The sequence below is a fragment of the Neopsephotus bourkii genome, unplaced genomic scaffold (genome assembly GCF_033783945.1).
Source record: "Neopsephotus bourkii isolate Nb327-2 ecotype Australia unplaced genomic scaffold, CSIRO-AGI_Nbou_v1 NB_1120, whole genome shotgun sequence".
Taxonomy (NCBI): domain Eukaryota; kingdom Metazoa; phylum Chordata; class Aves; order Psittaciformes; family Psittacidae; genus Neopsephotus; species Neopsephotus bourkii.
The window spans coordinates 1,592,785-1,610,241 of NW_026901606.1; the positions used below are offsets into that span (position 1 = coordinate 1,592,785).

Here is a 17,457-nt window from a genome sequence, read left to right on the forward strand (position 1 = left end):
CAGGAAGAGAAAGAGAATCCCAGCCAGAACCCACACCAAGAGCCTTTGGCTTAAATACAACATCCTTAGTCCTGGGACTCTAATCAAAGTGAGGTAACTGCAGTTCTGAAGATGTTTTCTTTTATTCCCAGCCTTTCTAAAATACATTATGTAGTTGTAAGTAACAGATTTCAAATTGCTTTTACAAGAAGAGATGAAAGCATATTCTCAAATTCAGAAGATGGAGGTCTGAAGTTCTTCCTTAAACATGCCTTCAAAATGGAGGTCTTTTGCCATGAGCTCTTCTTCTACATCTTCTAAGGCCCACTGATGATCAGTCAATTCTAAAGCTTCCCATTCCGTCTGCATTTACAATAAACAGGAAGAGAAAGAAGAGCAACACACTGTTACAGACAAGAACTACACAAAGCAGTGCTTACCCTAAAAACTGCACCAAAACCCAAGTTCTATTAAAAACCTGGTGGCAATCCTGTCAGCTCCCTGAAATCAGTGTTTTACACTTAATTGGGTATTAGATAGTTGGTCAGTACAGCATAGTAATTAGAAAAACAACATTATCTGCTTTTTGAAAACCCTCTAACCTGGAATTGTCCATTTCTCTTAAACAGCTGTCTCTAGAAACAGCCAGTTCTGTTCTGGAGACTCAAGTGCTTTGTGGTTAATTATTTAGTGCAGAGACATTTGATAAAAACAGTTACAGGTCAAAAATTTTGCAACTGATCACAGACTTCATGTGCTTCATGAGACTGTTCTCCAACAAACTATCTCCCTGGACCTGCAGGGCTTTATTCATTGCACAAGGTTTTCACAGCAGCCTAAAACCAGAATTTCATCCTAAATATTAGAATGATGACCCTGCTGCTCATTTTCCACACAACTTTTTGGTAGTTAGCTTCTGCTTTGGAACTAGATCTCGAGAGAAATGAAAAAAGTCTTCCTCTGGCAAAGCAGACAGTGGCACATGAATTCACCTTTTGCATCAGGAAGGTTTACTTCAGGGTAGTGGGGCTCTGTCAGACCCAGGGCAAGCTCTAATTTTAGGAACAGCAAGCCAGAGCAATTCCCCTACTTGACACAGGAAGAGGCCAAGTTACATACAGCCTACCATCCTGCAAGTTCACAGCACCTGGGAATGCAAGGGGGAATATAGTACCTTAAATGCTTTGTTAGTATCTGCTGGCATGGCCATTGCTGCCCCTGTCATTTGTTCTTGCATCACCCTGGACTGATCTGCAGCTGCAAAAGAGAAATGAGAGGCTGATTTTTGTGTCATTTAAACAGCAGGCTCGTTTATAACTGTAGGAAGTTGCAGAAACACAGAAAATAAAACACTAATGTGCCAGAAAAAGTTCTCACAAGACATCTTTTGAGGTCCCTTCCAATCTCTAACATACTGTGTGATACTGTGATCTTGTTCCCACCCCCTACATCTCAGCTAAGTTCACCTTAAACATGCAGGCAAATTAAGGAAAACATGGTCTTCCACATTCCAAATAACCTCCAGAAACAGCATCTGTCCTGCCGTTAAAAAATTAGAAAATCTTTCTGTTTTTCCTTAAAACTGATACTTGCTAAGACTAAAAGCAAGCCTGAGAGCAAAATCTCTGCACATGGATTTGATGTGAAGGAAAACATGGGTCAATTACCATGCAAGTTCATGAGCAGTTTGCCGACAGCTGGTAAAGAAGATTTGGATACTTGCTGCAGGTGGTGTCAAACCTGGCCATAACCTAAGAGTAACCTTGCAGATGTGCGAGAGGCTTTCAAGAGCTTTTTAGCTGGAAATTTAGAAATACTTCCCCAGCCTCCCTCAGAAGTCATCCCAGGGAAGGAGAAACAGCTCTTTCGCAGAAATTATGGTGTCTTACCATTATCTTGGCCAAGGATGAGAGTATAAATGCTTCTGAGTCCAAACACATTCAAGAAGTACCATGAAGCAGAGCTCACCCTGATAAATCAGAACAAGCGTGGTTGATTTCAGCTCAAAGCTGGCTTGTGACCTCATTTCAGAAGCATGCACAGACCATTCAAGGGTTATTAACACATTCAGCATTTTCCAGGTGATGGTTTGACCTTGCTTGCTGAGGACACGGCTTACCAGGACGCATCTAAAGTGAGCAGTTCAATTCCCTGCTGCAACATTGGCTTAAAACGCAGTGTCAGAGGAAATGGGACTTTTGCTGCAGGATGAAAAGAGCCCAGTTTCACAAAGTGATGCTACAAAATTGCAAAGCAAGTAGACAGTGCTTTTATTAAACCTAGTATTTGTATGCATTGCATTCAGACTACATCAGGTTGACATGTACTTTTGAAAAAGTGTTTCAGGGGAATGTCTTTAAGGCAAAACGTACCACCTAAAGAGTAGGAAAAAACCCACCCCAGAACTGTCCATTTAAGCAAGTATTTTTCATGTGTACATCCTGCATTACACAGTAGTTGAGAGGAAAATCTACTGTATCAAGTAGAAGTTTAGGCAGTTTTAGTAAACTTAAATACTGGATTTCTGACTACACTTGTTCCTGCACCCATGAGCTGTTTTCTTGTGACTGTGGCCAGTACTCTGAAAACTCTTTTCCCTCCTTTTGCTATGGGGCAGGAGAATCAGTGCAGCTCATGGAGTGAATAGTGGCAGTACCAAAAGCCACATTCACACTACTACCAGTCGACTGCTTCCAGATGGAGGAACAGATCTTTGATACAGCCCAGACCCTTGAGATCATCATCAGAAACACACCAGACATGTTAGTCCAGATACTTACTTGTGACAAATCCTGAAAATGTCATGTTGATCCAGCCACCGATGAGGATCATAGGCAGAACATTGGTTACATTCCCTTTCATCATATCTGTCAGCATGGTTGGATCTGCAATCACAGATTCGATATGCAGTAGCAGTGTATCGCAATAAAGGGAAACAACATTACTTCACCAAGGTCAACTATTTTAATTAAGAAACTGCATAAGAGGCAACAGTCCTGTCCCACCATCTATCCCAGATCTATGGTGGCTGCTGCTTTCAAAAGGGTGCTGTGTTTCCTCCCATGTCTGAGCCCAGCTGCTGTGCCTGTGTTTGACTCCATCCCTTGCTCCAGATGGCTAAACTTGCTTGACCCCTCTGTAGGCAGACTTAGCCAAAAAAGGGACAACTAACTATTCTAGCTAATATGCTGCTGAGGTCTTTGGCCACATTAATATTAAAGTCACATCCGTTTAGAGAAGGTCCTGCTGGTACAAAAAGCTGACATAAGGATATGAGTGAGAGCAGGACTTCCTGTTTCTGGCAGCACTGAGGTACTTGTGGTCTCATGAAATGCTGCAGGTAGCTGAAGGCTGAAATTAAGCAACATGAAGGGAGGGACCTCGCTCCCTCCTCCTCCCCAAAACCCAGTGGCACAGTCCCACCCTCTCCCTCACATCCTCTGAGCTCTTTGCAAAGTGATTCACCTTCCTGCCTTGGTACAAAGTTAAGAGTTTGTTCTGTCTGGCAGCATTGATGGTACCTTAACGTACCTGTCATTGGTGAAGGAGGCACTACCTTTCTTTTCGTTTTCTTAAAAAATCCATCCTCTGGGTTATTAAAAAAATATTTCCGGGTCAGGAAAGACTGAAAGCACCAGAAGAGATGACAGGACAGAAATATTACTTCTTGTTCAGACATGCAGGTATCCTATGAGCTCTTTCACAACACATCCATCTTTCTTGGGGAGGTACTTCACTGCCCGTATGCTCTAAAGCTGCTCACTTCTGTTTTCCTGGCTCCAGAGCAGCAGCTCTCTGCCTTTCTAAAATTCTTAAGATCACTCTAAGGATTATTTAAATAAGAATATACATTAATTAACGAGCTTTTAGTGCTTTGTGCCAAGTTTTTACTGGTTCACCACCGATAGTGACTGGTACTTCCGACATCTCCGTTCCCTCCAAGTGACTTCTGAATTTTACAATATAGATATTTGGCAGCAACTGAGCCAAGATGAGCAACTGAATTTTAGTTCAGCAAGCACTACAGCTGACATTGTATGACTACCTCATTATCCCAAGCTTTTATTAAATCCCTGTATATCTGTTGGCGACACTAAACATAACGGATTGGATACAGATTTCATTGTAGCATGCAGTTAAAACACGGAGTAGTGGAAGCTAACATCAGTATGAGGGAAAAGACGTGTGCAGTGGTCCTGTGACCATGTCTCCTGGAGCATCTGCTCCCGGCTGCACTTCCAGACGCTCCTGGGCGGGGGGAACCCAAGCCGGGCCGGCTGATGCCATGGGATACGTGAGCACACCTCGAACCACGGCCCTCCACTGCCGCGGATGCTTGCCTCCGAGTTACCTCGTTGCGAAGCACAAAGCCACTCGCGCTTCTCCCTACCTGTTTGGGAATGTATTTTCCATTTTCCCGAAGGACTCTGCTCCGAATCAGGACTTGGCTGGAAAAGAGGCAGGTCGCGTTAGCGGTGCGGCCGCAGGAGCGAACGGGCCCAACGCTGCCTCCCCGGCGCACCGCGCCGGGCCGGGGCACGGAGGAAGGGGCAGGGGCCCGGCGGCGGCGCTGACCTGTCGGACACCTGCTCCTGCGTGAGCCGCTTGTCGCTCTGGAGGAGGATGGACACGTAGTGCCGGATCATGCCCACGAAAAAGGTGATGAAGACGATGGGCAGCACCACCCATAGCCGGATGTTGGAGTCCAGTAGCAGTTCGGGCTCACTCATCGTGCCGGTACCAACACTGGGCCCGGCTCCGGCCGCCACCGGGCCGCCCGCCGCAGGCCCCTCCGTCGCTTCCGCTTCCGGGACCAGCCCTTCCGCCGCCGCCGGAAAGGACGTCATCGCGTGCCGGTGGCGGGAAGCGCGGGCTGGTCTCCTCAGCGAGCCTACTCCGGTGGCGCGTCCCGCCGAGGCGCAGCGCTCCGCTCCGCTCCGCTCCGCAGGCGGAGGCCTCTCCCACAGGAGCTGCTGTGACGGGCTGAGGGTGGCTGAGCCTCGACGTGCCCCGTCCCGCCCTGGGGTCTCCCCGCTGTGCGGTAAACAGCGAAACTGCCAAGCATTTGGGCACAGGCACAGTAAAGAGTGAAGCACTCCGCTCTTCCCTGCCCCACCCGTCTGCTCCTCGAGCCCCGAACAGCTGCTGGGAGCTCATCGTGCATTTTCTCTTAGGTTTTAAAGGTGAGTTAGGGTTTATTATTCCCTTTTAACCACCGCCACCCACCTGAAGAGGGCAAGCTGATGGAGGTCTGTGTTGACAGAGCTAACCTTGCAGTTGGTGAGGAGCACGGGGGTCAGTTAGTGTGGCTGGACAGGCAAAGGCCACGCTGCTTTTCAAAGCCAAGCCTTGTTTTATGAGGAACTGAATTTTAGAAAAAGTGATGTATTCCACTGTTTAAACATAACAGTTCTAAAATCTCAGTCTCAACATTAGAAAAATGTGAAAAATATGCCAGTATTGGTTAACCCTTCAATCTGCCTTTCTGTGAGCAATTTCTGGAGCATTTCCCTTGGCTATTCACTGACAGTTTCTAGACAGTTGCTTGCAAAGATCTGAATTAAAGTTATGTCTGCTTTGCTCACTTGTCTTTTTCCTGCATTTTTATAGGCAACAACAAAGGTTTTGCTACCATGGTTTCAAAAAGGAAGCTGTCAAAAGCTGAGGCTTCTGAAGAGAGTGGCAAGGCAGATCTGCCGACTAGGTCCTCAGGTATTATCTTATGTGGAGACCCTCTGGGAGAGGCAGTAGCTCCCAGGCAGGCAGAAGGCCAAAGTGACAGTTTTGGTGATGCCAATTACTAATGATGCTGTTGTTTTTTAAATACTTTAAAAAAAGTCACAATAAAACAACACTAAAAGCAGTGCTGTATCTTTTCTTAGTCCCTCTGTTCTCATACGTTTGTTCATTGTTTGCTATTTTGAGCTTCACTCCCTTCAGAGTCTGCAGATTAATCTCATCTGATCAAAAATGATATCTGTAAATCAAACTATGATAACCTCTCTTTGTAGCTGGAGCTTTAGCAGGTGGTTTGATACTCAAGAGAGGGGTCCAGTGGGAGAACCTGTACCAAATTTGTGCTTTTCAGGCCAGAAGAAAGTATGTGCTCATAATCTGTTGGTGGCTATGTCTCTCATGGGAGTATGCCACTACAGGTGTATCTTAGCTGTCTTTGGCTATGGATCACCTAAAGGGGTAAGAAATGTTCCTTTCTGGTGACATGCTGCAGGGACAACTACTTTACAGGATCTGTGCATTGGCACAGGGTAATGACCGCAGTCAAATAGCAGTACAGTTGGTTACTCTGGTCCCATAAGTGTTTTCCCTGTGTTCCTCTAGTTTCTTACTAGAAAGTTAATTTTTAATCAGTTGTTTATTTGAAGGGTCCTTGTTATTTTTACTGCAGAGTATATTTGACATAAAGTGTCTTGTTTTCTCAGAAACAAAGAAGTTGCGGATTTCTGCCCCTGATGAAGTGGAGGCTGAAGGAATTTTTGAAGAGCTCATTAGAATGTCAGGAATTGTACTGAAAGCTGGGGAGGGACAGAATGAAATAGGTACAAGTTTAACATTTGCTCTCTCTGCTTGTGTCTGAAAACCTGCAAAGATGACTGGTGCAAAGTCATGATGCTTTTTTACTTGCAGAGCAAAAATACTTGTGCTAGCTTGTTCCAAAATTCAAGCAAACCTACACCTGGCCTCTTGTTTATTACATGCCTCTTGAATTACACAGTTCCTGCTGAATTCAGTGCATCACCTAAACTCATGGCAACTTTTTGGGTGTATATGTGCAGGGTCAAAAGGCTTTTGAAATATTGGGGGTATATGAAATAAGATTAAACTGCATCTGTGATGAGTAGTGAGTTACAGAGGCAGGAGCCTTGAAACAGGAAAACAAACGTTGCCTTTTAGCTTGGGCAAGGCCCTCAGGAATTTGTGTATTAAGGCTTTTTAGTGCTCTGAGCTACTCAGGACAGATTGGAGCAAGCATAAGTGGTAACGCCATTCAGGCTTTTGCTGACAGGACTTCTCAGTAAAACAAATGCAGAAGTATTGGCAGGTGGGCCTGAGAGCTTGTACTCAGTGTACCAGTTGTTACGATGTTGTATGGTCTGGTTCTTTATTTTGTTTTTAAACTTTCTCCTTAGCTGTGGATCAAATGACTTTCCAGAAGCAGCTCTGCCTGGCCCTGGAGAAGCACCCAACTTACCCCGGGGTGAGTAGCAGACTATGCTTTGGCAGGAGCCAGCTTTAAAGCTGCTTGCTGTGTAGCAAAAGGTGCAAATGCAGCTACCTGTTTATGCTAGTCCCATACAGAAGTATGGAGCACAGCAGTATATCTTGTGTTTCTGTGGTCCAAGTTCTCTAATTCTGTCAGTGTTGCTGTTCCAGTCATTTGGTCCCATTGTCTTGCTATTCTGTCTCATCTCAGCTGTTAGGTCTGAACAGTCAGAAAGAGATGACCAGCCTGTAACTTTGCTAAGCCAGCCTTGATGTGCGTGCTTGTGGTTTAACCTGGCAGGTAGCTAAAGAGCACACAGCCACTTGCTCACTCCCTGTCCCAGTGGGATCAGGGAGAGAACTGGAGGGAACAAAAATAAAAAAAGCTTGAATTCTTTTGTTGAGATAAAGACAGCTTAGTAGAACAATAATGGGAGGGAAAATAGTGACAATCGTAAAAAAAATTGAAACATACAAAAGAAGTGATGCACAGTACAGCCACACGCAACCCACCAACCAATGTTTAGTCAGTTCTTGAGCAGCAGCAGCCTCTAGGCAGCTTTCCCCCCCCCCCCATTTTATATGCTGAGCATGATGCCATATGGTCTGGAATGTCCCTTTGGCCAGTTGGGATCAGCTGTCTGGGCTGTGTCCCCGCCCAGCTTGTTGCAGCCTCAGCCTGCTCGCTGGTGGGCTGGGATGAGGAGCAGAAAAGTCCTTGACTCTTTATATGCAGCACTCAGCAGCAACTGAAACATCTTATATCAGTATAATAATCAACTTACTCTCAGGCTAAAGCCAAAGCACAGCACTGTACCAGCTACCAAGAAGAAAATCATATCAGCTGAATGTTCCAAGATTGGTTTTGCACAATTCCAAGCAAAAGTTCTGTACTTCCACCACTGTGCACTGTCAAAATAATTCATTGGCAATATTGTTCAATAGTCAGAGACTCTCAAGAGAGAAAAATCACTTACTTAGCTTTCTAGTGGAAGTTGTGTTTGGTTTTGTGTTGGCTTGGAGCTGGCAGCATTAAAACCGCCAGTGTGATACTCCTCTCCAGTCAAGCCCAGTGTGAGAATCCTGAGGCCAGTTATTTGATTTGCAAATCAAATGCTGCAACTGCTTTTTTGGTTGCAGCTCTTGTTACATCAAATGTTGCTGTCTCAGCTGAACAGAAAAGCAAGCCTCTTTTAAATGAAAGTAAAATATAAGGCTGTTGCTTTAGAGTTACTTTGTAGAACAATTGGTGTTTCCTTTTGGAAATGGTTTAGACTGGAGTTCATGTATTATCTAGCATTCCTGCCAGCACAGTTTCTGTGTGTCTGCAGTTCCCTGGCTAGCTCTTCCCTGTCATCATCTGTTCCGAAACCACAGAAGTTGAGGGGGATGTCTTTTCAGGAAGTGGATAACTTCTCTGTGCTTTGCAGGTTGTGAAGCTATTTATTAGCGGTTTGGAATCTCACATCAAGGACAGAAACCGGTTCAAGAACTGTCTCTTGCCCTGTGCTCCCACACGGACCGAGGGGTCAAGGTCAGAGAACACATGTTTTGTCTTCCCCTTCAGTGAGAGCCAGTCTTTAGTTAAATGCCATGTAACATTGAGCAGAGTGCAGGGAAAGACCATAGCTCCGGCTGATACACACTGAAAGTTGTTTCTTATGCAGAAGTAGCTAGTGTAATACACTGCTATTCAGCAGCAGTAAGTTTAAAGTGGTAAGTTATGGTATTTACTGGCTGCCTGTGGCATGTGTTGGTCTCTGGCATTTTATGGCAAGAATAAAATTCTGCAGGGGACAGACAATTTGACAAGGCTGGTACAGGTCAGCTGGTTTTTAACAGTTTTACCAGGAGAGGCAGCTTGACCACAGATGCTTTTGCATTTCCATCTCACATTAGTCTTGTAGAGAGTAACCTTGTTGAGAGCTGAAGTGCTGTTTTAAGTGTGCGTGTGTATGTGTAGTGAGAAGAGCTACAGCCTGTTCTCCAAACATGTTTTGCCTTGGATGACATGGTCTAGGATGAGGTGTCCCTGCCAATGGCAGGGGGGTTGGAACTAGGTGATCTTAAGGTCCTTTCCAACCCAAACTATTCTATGTTTTTATTGCAAGTGTGTTGGAATCTTTCATCTTGCAGGACTCGACACTCGTATTGTGACAGCCTCATTAAACTGCTGCTGGGAATTAAGATCTTACAGGTATGGGCACCTTAGTTTGCTCTTTACAATGGTGTTGATTTATTTAGAGATTCTTTTGCTTTCTCAAGTAGAGGATTAATAGAACTCGTTGTGAGGCAGATGGGGATGCATCTGGATTAGTGTCTGATTTGTTCCTTCAGAGATACAAAGATGCTCAGGGCAGAGAGCGCATGGCATGCAAGAAGAGACAGAGGGAATTGGGTTTGTTCAGTCTTAAAAATAGAAGGTTAAGGGATGTTTTGTGGTCTTTAGATCTGTAGTTGCCTCTTATTGAGTCAGATTCTTCTCAAAGGTGAATGGGGGCAGGATGAGACATGACAGCTTAGGTCAACCATAGGAAATTGTGATAATATATAAACATTTCCACTGTGGAGAATATTTCCTTTAAGTGCTAGAACAGGTAGGCTAGAGAGGTGATTGAAACCCCATTACTGGAGCAATTTGAACCTTGGGAGTGTTCAAAAATGGGCAAGATGCTGAGCAACCTGCTGGCAAGAACAGGGTCTGTTAAGCTCTATACAGGTTGCATTAAGAAGTATATGGAATTGAAGCTGACAGATATCTTGCCAAGGCGTGGGAAATCTAAGCAGCTGTGGATTTAAATCCTCTTATAATTAAAATGTTTTAAGAGTTCTTGTCTTAAATACATTTTCGGAATTGCATTTGGGCCATGATTAAGGGTGGGGGAGGGAGAGGAGGAAATTAGACCCTCAGAGGGAATGGCAAATGTGTGTGGGCCTTGTTTTCAATCTTGTCTAAAGTTGATGCTTTAGATTCCTGTGTAGTGAAAAGCAACTCAGCTGGGTCTGAGAAGGAATGATTCCAGAGAAATTTGACATCCTGCCCCTATGCCCTGATTCTGTTAGATAATGTGGATAGTTTTTATCACCCTCAGCGTTTGTGGGTTTCTCTTTCCAGGCTGTATGCCTCCTTTCTGGCATTTGGCAAGAGCTTTCTTATGCAGGAAATATTTATATTGGTCCTTTGAGTATTTTATTCTCTGCATATTTAATCTTTTGAGGAAGATCAGGTTTGGTGGCAATTCTGCAGCACAAGCAGTAAGTCATCATCCTAACCCTGGCCTTTTGCCTTTCTTCCAGCCTGCTGTCATAACACTGTTGTTGGAAAAGATCCCCGAGTTCTTTTTTGACATGTGAGTATAGACTCTTCCCTCTGCCTTGAAATGGTATTTCTTCATCTGGACAATCAGCAGCTCTTTGACTTTAACAGTTACTTCAGATTTACCTGAATGGATGTTTGCACTGATGTTGTGTTTTTTACTTCACACGTGTAAAATTATCTGTGAGGTACCATGGTTTTAAACTTGTAGGTGCATAAAGCAGAAGGTAAATTTATAAAAGCTGAAATACAGACATACTTCATGATTCTTTACACTCCTTGTAGCTATTGGCACAAGCTGGGAAGTATCTCAGCAAAGGGACTATGGAGTGTTTCATGATGTAGAAAAAGGTGAAAGTGGATGGCTGTTTTAGGAGGCTGCTGGATGCAAACAGACCTCCTTTTAAAAATGCAGATTGTTGTTAAGCTGTTAAATGTGCTCTTAAAAATGGATGCTGTTACACTTGTCTCCTGTTAGATTGTAAGAGGAATGAAGTGATTTTTTTTTTTCTATGCATTAATGACCAGTTAAAGATGGGAGGGGAAGATATGAGAGTGGTCCATGGAGATCTGATTGCTCAGCATGTTTGTAAATGAAAAAGGAAATGAAAAACGAGAGAACAATTTATGGTAACAAATTCCCCAAATAATGTAGTCTAAAACTAATTGTAAAGAGCAAGAGTTTTTTTCAGTATAATTCCTACTGATTTTTATTTTGTTTAATTATGGGTAAGAAACAACATTCATTACAACTAATCTGTAACCACAGCTGTACTGACCCACCAATTTCTCCCAAATCTGACCTATAGACCTTAGTGCTAGTCAGTGCCTGACAGAGGACATGCAATGTACTGGCTCCCTGTGGGAAGGGTAGGGAGAACTTGGTTTATTCATATGACTTGGCAGCAGCCAGCTTATTACATCTGTGCTCACAGACCAGTGTGACCAGAAGTTACAGAAGAGGGAGGGTGTCTGAGCACAGCTCTATAAACCTTGTTTTCTTAAAAAAATCAGACTAAAATTAATCCTGATTGTATAAAGACAATGACAAACTCAGTGTTTTCCTTGAGGAAACGTGTCTTGTATGGATGCTTCTTTTTGTTTCTTATGCTTTAGTATCAGTTCCATGCTTAGCGGTAGACAAAGCAGGAAAAAAATACTAGGGAGGGAGCTGGGAAAAATGCAAAACATCATGCCACTTTAAACATGCGGTACAGTCACATTTTGAATGTTGCATGCATTTCTGGTCAAGCTGTCACAAAAATCTAATAGAACAGTTTCTGTGTAAGTAAGGAAAAATATTCTAAATAGAATAGAATTCTGCCTGCCTTCAAGGAAGATGATTAGCAGAGAAATGGCAGATGTCTGTAAAAGCAAGAAAGATTTAAGAAAGGTAACTGAGGGAGGTTTAGCAACTGTTTTTAACTATGGAAGGCAGCAAGCAAAAAAAACCAGAAGTACTATTTCAGACTTTTCCACCTTGTGGAATTCAGTGCTGGAGAATATGGAGGTTAGAAATTAAACACAGGGGTCTGTGTTTTGGTTTTTTGTTTTTGTTTTTGTTTTTTTGTCTTTTGGTTCTGTTTTGTTTTTAAGGCTTAGGGAAATTAAGGGGGAATAAATGTGCTGCTGGATAGCACACATGGAGTGGGTACCAGCTTCTGCCTTAGAGATTTGCTGAACTGCTCATTGTTGGAGACTGAATGGATACTCTGTGAATGCCCTGTTACACAAAACTTATCCAAAAGCATCTAATACTGACTGCAGCTGGGGACAGGGATGCTGGCCTCAGAGGACCTTTAGGCTAAGCTGGCATAGCCACTCTCATGGTAGGAGGCACAGGAGATCTGAAGTAAAGTCACATTGTATATTTTGCTTTTTGTACCCTAACTTCGATTGTTGGTGGTGTATTGAAACAGGCTGCTAGTATTCCAGTAATAAGTAGGGTTCTTCCTGGGTGGTGCTAAAATCTGTAGAGGTGTTAATGATATTTTCATTGAATTGTTTTGATAGTTGGTTAATTTGAATTGCATCTCATGGTCTTGCTGAGCATCAGCAAAGCTTTTGAGTGTCTGTAGGTCGGACTAATCTGTGTTTCACTTTCTGCTGTTTCAGCGTGGGCACCTTTGGAACAGATTTTCCCCAGCTCATCATCAATCAGTTTAAATGGCTTGACAATGTTCTTGACAGCCAGGTGGGTACTGACAGTGCAGTCACATGTAGGCTCTTTCCAGTCAGCTTCTGGAATGCTTCTCAGGTGAGATGAGATCAGTTATGCTAATGAGAGCTGATGTTTTCATATTCACATGCCGAAGGAGAGATTTAATTCTTTCTGGTTTATTATGATTGCTTTCAGTTACTTGAACATCCCTTTTACTATTTCTTCTTCCCTTGCTCTAAGTTTCCTTTTTCATAAATATGTATCTGTGCACATGTGTCCACATGTGTGACCCCATTTTAAAGCTTTTGCTGGTAGGAAGTTACAACCCCCCCTTGTTTAATTTTAACTGGAGATATTTGTTACTTGCCAGTGTCTGGAGATGAATTCTCTGCTCCTGCTTTGATGGTTCTTTTTCTTCATTCCCTAGTTAGTTGGTCTCTGTGGGTTTGTACTGGAGGGCTCTTCCTAACGAGTCCCAGAATGAAAATGAACTGTGTCAAGAAGTCACACTATACACTGGGGAGTTTACTGTTGTGTTTCCCATTTTCCTTTGCTCACCAAGATAGTTATATCCTACCTGTAAAATGTCTGTAAAAGTATGTGCTATGATTCACAGCTTCAAAGGGACAATGATTTAAGGGACAGTTAGCAGAAATTCAGACAAATGACTTGAGTGACCTTGTATACATAATGTTGCTTTACTAAGGAACCACTTGCTCACGGTGAGTCTCAGCATTTTACAAGTATTCTCCTGGTCTTCAGGATCTCGTCAAGAAGTTAATGCAGCTGGTTAGCGTCTCTCCAGTGCCAGTCCAGCATGATATTATCACCAGTTTACCCGAGATCCTGGAGGATTCCCAGCAAAGTGAAGTTGCCAGAGAGCTCAGGTACAAATGTTTCTGTTTGGGACTTTTCTATTTTGTTGTTTGATTTATTTTTCCCCTTGCACTCAGGAGAAAGGGGCATTGTGCATTAATGTTGGTTGCATCAGGACTGACTGAAGTAGTAGAACAACAGTCTGGTTCTGTAATATTCGGGGACGGATAGTACTGGAGGACATATAATTTATTGTGTTATGCTCTTAAATAGAGGTCATAATGCTTCGCAAGTGCTTCTATCTGAAAAAATTATCACAGTCTTGACTCTGACCTGCAGTCCCTTGGTCAAGAAGGTACCAAACCACAGCTTGCTAGAAAGCCAGACCAGTTTATGTAGGAAGCATTTGTAAATATGTGTCCAATTCTTATTCTGTTTCCTATTGACCAGTGCTGGGAAGAGGATGATGAATGAAACTGATTCCAGTTGGATCCATTGTGTCTTTCATTACACGTTTGCAATTCTTAGAGCAAATCCTTTGACTGGGGAGGAGGTCACACAGGAGGATTCAGTCCCTGGCTTGAATGTGGCAATCTCATTTACACTTTGCTGGTGGCCTGTCCATGGAACAGATGTGTGGCTAGAAGGTGTCAGGCCCAAGTCATATTTGTAGTTAAATCATATACCAGCAATCTCACTATTTTTTCTGTTTGTTGTGAACCCAGGACTTTCCAGTTCTAAAGTTCTTGTTTAGGACTTGTACCAGACCTTTGTCCATGTTCCCTGTTTTTGTGAGATTTGAAAAACGGTAGATTCTTCCTATCTGTTTCTGATCAGCAACCACAGAATCACAATTCAGCATGTTCAGGGAGGAGTGACAATTTAGGAAACAAGTTTTCCATGCTACCAGTGGCATACATTGTTAGTTTGAGGCTTTTTGGAATCATTTACTAGAGATTCATTTATGGCTCTATTAAGAGGCTTATTTGTTTTCTTTTCCTTGTATATCAGCTGCTTACTCAAACAGGGCAGGCGGCTGACAGTTCCAATCCTGGATGCCCTTTCTCGTCTGGATCTTGATGCAGGCCTTATGGCTGAGGTGAGAGTTTCTACTGAGCAGCTAAGCAGAACCCACCCCCTGTTTAGCAGCACAACACCTAGAACTGTTAGGTCATTCAGAGTATTTTGCTAAGCCTAACTCCTGTAGGCCTTCAAAAGTCCTGAGCTTGCTGAAATGGAAAATGAGTCAGGGAAGCTCAAACTGTTCATTGAGGAGCAGAGAGACATTTTCTAGCTGTTACAGTACACATTCAGAAATTTCAAACACCCCTGTTTTAGCAAATGCAAAAGCACCTTATCCTGCTGCAGTGATTTTGTACTGTCTGTCTTAAACCTGTTTATTGTCACGGTTTCTCTTTTTAAAGTACACTGACCACTGCTATATTCTAATTAAAAGCAGACTGGTGATTAAATAATTGGGTCTTCTAAGCATGATGCACTTATTGTAGGTAGGCTTCTTATTTATAGAATAAAATAGGTTCATTTGAGTGCATTAACTACTATTTTATGTAGTCTGATCTAGTACTGACAATATTCCTGCTCTGGGCACAAGGCTGGACTATAATTCTTCAGAGATTCCTTCCCACTAACCTAACTGTTTCTGTGAACCATGGTCTTACAGCTGACCCAGTGTTGCTTTCTCCGCAGGTGCGGCAGTCTGCCATGACCATTGTTCCTTCTGTAAAACTGGAAGATTTGCCTGTAGTAGTAAAATTCATCCTCCATAATGTCAAAGCAGCAGATGCAGTAGAGGTACAGTCTTTTGCTCTAAAGACCCATAAGCTGTATAATCTAGTGCATGTTTAGGCAGAGAGCAGTTGCTTCACACACAGAGGTGTATGCTTTAATGTTGTCAAGCAAAATTTTTAATACTGTAAAGGATCAAAGCACATTTTAGAAACGATCTGTCTTCGGATGGGGATTTGGTTATGCCTTCAGGCCTGGGAATTGAAATGTCTTCCTTTCTGCTGCCTACTGTAAAGTTTTCTTGTTTGTTTTTAGAGTTGTTTTGTTAGGGTTTTTTTTTTTTTTTGTGGTGTAAACGTCATAAAGAACTGACAGCAGTCAAATTTTCTTGAGCTAAACTCAGACTGAAGAGCTGTAGCTAACTGTCAGCTTTATGCCTCTGAGTTTTGTCTAAGAATTGTGCATTGTACAGAACTTCTAAGGGTTTTAAATTCCAGATGTATCCATGGGACTGCAAGTTAGTAATGCTCTTGTTCTCTGCACTGAGTTCATGTTTTGGGGACTTTCCTATAAGGGCAGTTCTGTTGGAGAACAGTTTTCATTCTAAGGTATGAGCTTCCTCAGGTTTTGAAGTTGCTTTATCTAAGGAAATGTAGTCAGAATAATTTTAAAATTAACTAGATATATTTGGTTGAGCCAGTGTTGCTGAACATGCTATTTTTCATGCTTTGAGGAAGCCTCAGCCTAGTGCCAGATGAGGATTGGGATCTGCAGAGACCACTGTGAAAACAGCATTCCTGTAACAACAAGCTGGTCTCTGCTGATACAGTGCAATTTGACATCAGTCAGACTGGTAAACTCACATCCCCCAGAATTCCTTTAGCTGTCATTTATCTTGCTCAGGTGCCAAACAGGATAAAACTAGTTGACAGCAACATACAGCAGATATAGGTGGGAATTTCACAGAGTAACTTGTATGAAATCCTTTCCTGCTTTCTGCATGCATCTGCAACATCATGACATGATGGGTGAAGAGGAAAGTGTTGCTGGTTTATTTTTAAAGCTTAAACCTCCCCCCCAAAAAAGCAACAAAAACCTTGAGCATGGTTAGATGCTTATGAGTTTACAAATATGTGTTTAATTTGTAATTTTAGGGTTATTCTTTGAGATTGTGTTTTCTTTTCCTCATCTTTTTCCTGTTCCTCCCTTATATGTGCAGGGCTTTTTATTTTACAGGTGATTTCTGATCTTCGTAAGAACTTAGATCTATCATCATGTGATCTGCCCCTGAAGATCCTAAGTTCCCAGAAGAAGACTAAAAGTCAAGTCCAGGCCAGGTATTTTAGCAGATTTACATGATTTTCTAGGGGTAAGATGGGACGAAAGGACTTCAGCCCTTTACGTGGTCTCTCTGGCACACATGGTTACATACGTGAGCCTAATTTATCCTGTGCTGACACCTTTATTCCTTCCTCCTTGGTGCTAATATAACACATCGGTTAGTCCTTGCCCAGCCAACTTCCCCTGCCCTGCATGTAGTTCCTTTTGAGCTACCTGCATCCATGTCTGCATTGGGGGTAAGCAGCTCCATGTATAATAGTTGTTGCTGACAGTCCATCTGAATCACAGTAGGTTTTTGGTTGATTCTGTGACCTCTGCTTCTACCCCTTCTGAAACTTCCTGTCCTTACCAGAGCATTCCTGTTAGAGAATGACTGCTCTAAGTAACTGCTGTGACTGCTAGGCTGCCTTGTTCCTTTTACTAGAGTATTTACAATGACTGAGTCTTCTTTCTGATCATTTACAGTTCTTCCATGAGCCAAGTAACCACCAGCGAGAATTGTGTGAAGCTACTTTTTGATGTGATCAAGTTAGCTGTGAGATTTCAGAAAGAGGTCTCTGAAGCATGGATTAAGGTAAGACACATGCTTCAGTCCTGGTTTCCTTATTCAGACTCCTAGGCTGAGCCTGAACTTTTCTTGTAATCAAATGATACTAAAAGACAAATGTTAGCCCTTAATTTTGCTGGTACAGATTTCATTATGTATTCCAGATTAGCAGTGCTTTTTCAGGAGTCTGCTTTCTTCCTCAGTTACCGATTTCACAGTTCTTGCAGGATGATCACTGAGCTCTTCTGTACAGACCCCCAAATCTTGAAGTGGAGGATAGACCTGGGTCTGCAGGTTTATGAGAGCAAAAAATGAGTATCTGTATGATGA

The 17,457-nt window shown here is 42.9% G+C and overlaps 2 protein-coding genes across 2 annotated transcripts in view; one reads left to right on the plus strand and one right to left on the minus strand.

Moving 5' to 3' along the window:
* Nucleotides 1-103: 103 nt before the first annotated feature.
* EMC3 (ER membrane protein complex subunit 3) lies at nucleotides 104-4,792 on the minus strand. The gene is made up of 8 exons (XM_061362337.1): nucleotides 4,555-4,792; nucleotides 4,370-4,427; nucleotides 3,511-3,604; nucleotides 2,760-2,864; nucleotides 2,099-2,180; nucleotides 1,869-1,948; nucleotides 1,154-1,236; nucleotides 104-342 (listed from the first exon to the last, which is right to left on the minus strand). Exons 1-8 carry the CDS (start codon nucleotides 4,707-4,709, stop codon nucleotides 214-216), a joined length of 786 nt encoding a protein of 261 aa, XP_061218321.1. The 5' UTR covers nucleotides 4,710-4,792; the 3' UTR covers nucleotides 104-213.
* A 719-nt stretch (nucleotides 4,793-5,511) lies between these two features.
* FANCD2 (FA complementation group D2) overlaps nucleotides 5,512-17,457 on the plus strand; it is a 40,175-nt gene continuing 28,229 nt past the window's right edge. The window contains exons 1-12 of the mRNA XM_061362401.1: nucleotides 5,512-5,691; nucleotides 6,420-6,536; nucleotides 7,128-7,195; nucleotides 8,631-8,734; nucleotides 9,337-9,397; nucleotides 10,498-10,550; nucleotides 12,632-12,710; nucleotides 13,440-13,564; nucleotides 14,505-14,592; nucleotides 15,201-15,305; nucleotides 16,476-16,576; nucleotides 17,046-17,154. Of these exons, the coding sequence (XP_061218385.1) occupies nucleotides 5,613-5,691; nucleotides 6,420-6,536; nucleotides 7,128-7,195; nucleotides 8,631-8,734; nucleotides 9,337-9,397; nucleotides 10,498-10,550; nucleotides 12,632-12,710; nucleotides 13,440-13,564; nucleotides 14,505-14,592; nucleotides 15,201-15,305; nucleotides 16,476-16,576; nucleotides 17,046-17,154 (1,089 nt within the window). The 5' untranslated portion in view covers nucleotides 5,512-5,612. The remainder of the gene's footprint in view (nucleotides 5,692-6,419; nucleotides 6,537-7,127; nucleotides 7,196-8,630; nucleotides 8,735-9,336; nucleotides 9,398-10,497; nucleotides 10,551-12,631; nucleotides 12,711-13,439; nucleotides 13,565-14,504; nucleotides 14,593-15,200; nucleotides 15,306-16,475; nucleotides 16,577-17,045; nucleotides 17,155-17,457) is intronic.

Coding starts and splice junctions, on each gene's coding strand:
- EMC3 (XM_061362337.1), bottom strand. CDS start 4,709: ATGAGTGAGCCCGAACTGCTACTGGACTCCAACATCCGGCTATGGGTG. Junction 4,428..4,554: donor CAGGAGCAGGTGTCCGACAG/GTCAGCGCCGCC, acceptor CCTCTTTTCCAG/CCAAGTCCTGATTCGGAGCA. Junction 1,949..2,098: donor CTCACTTTAGATGCGTCCTG/GTAAGCCGTGTC, acceptor CTGATTTATCAG/GGTGAGCTCTGCTTCATGGT.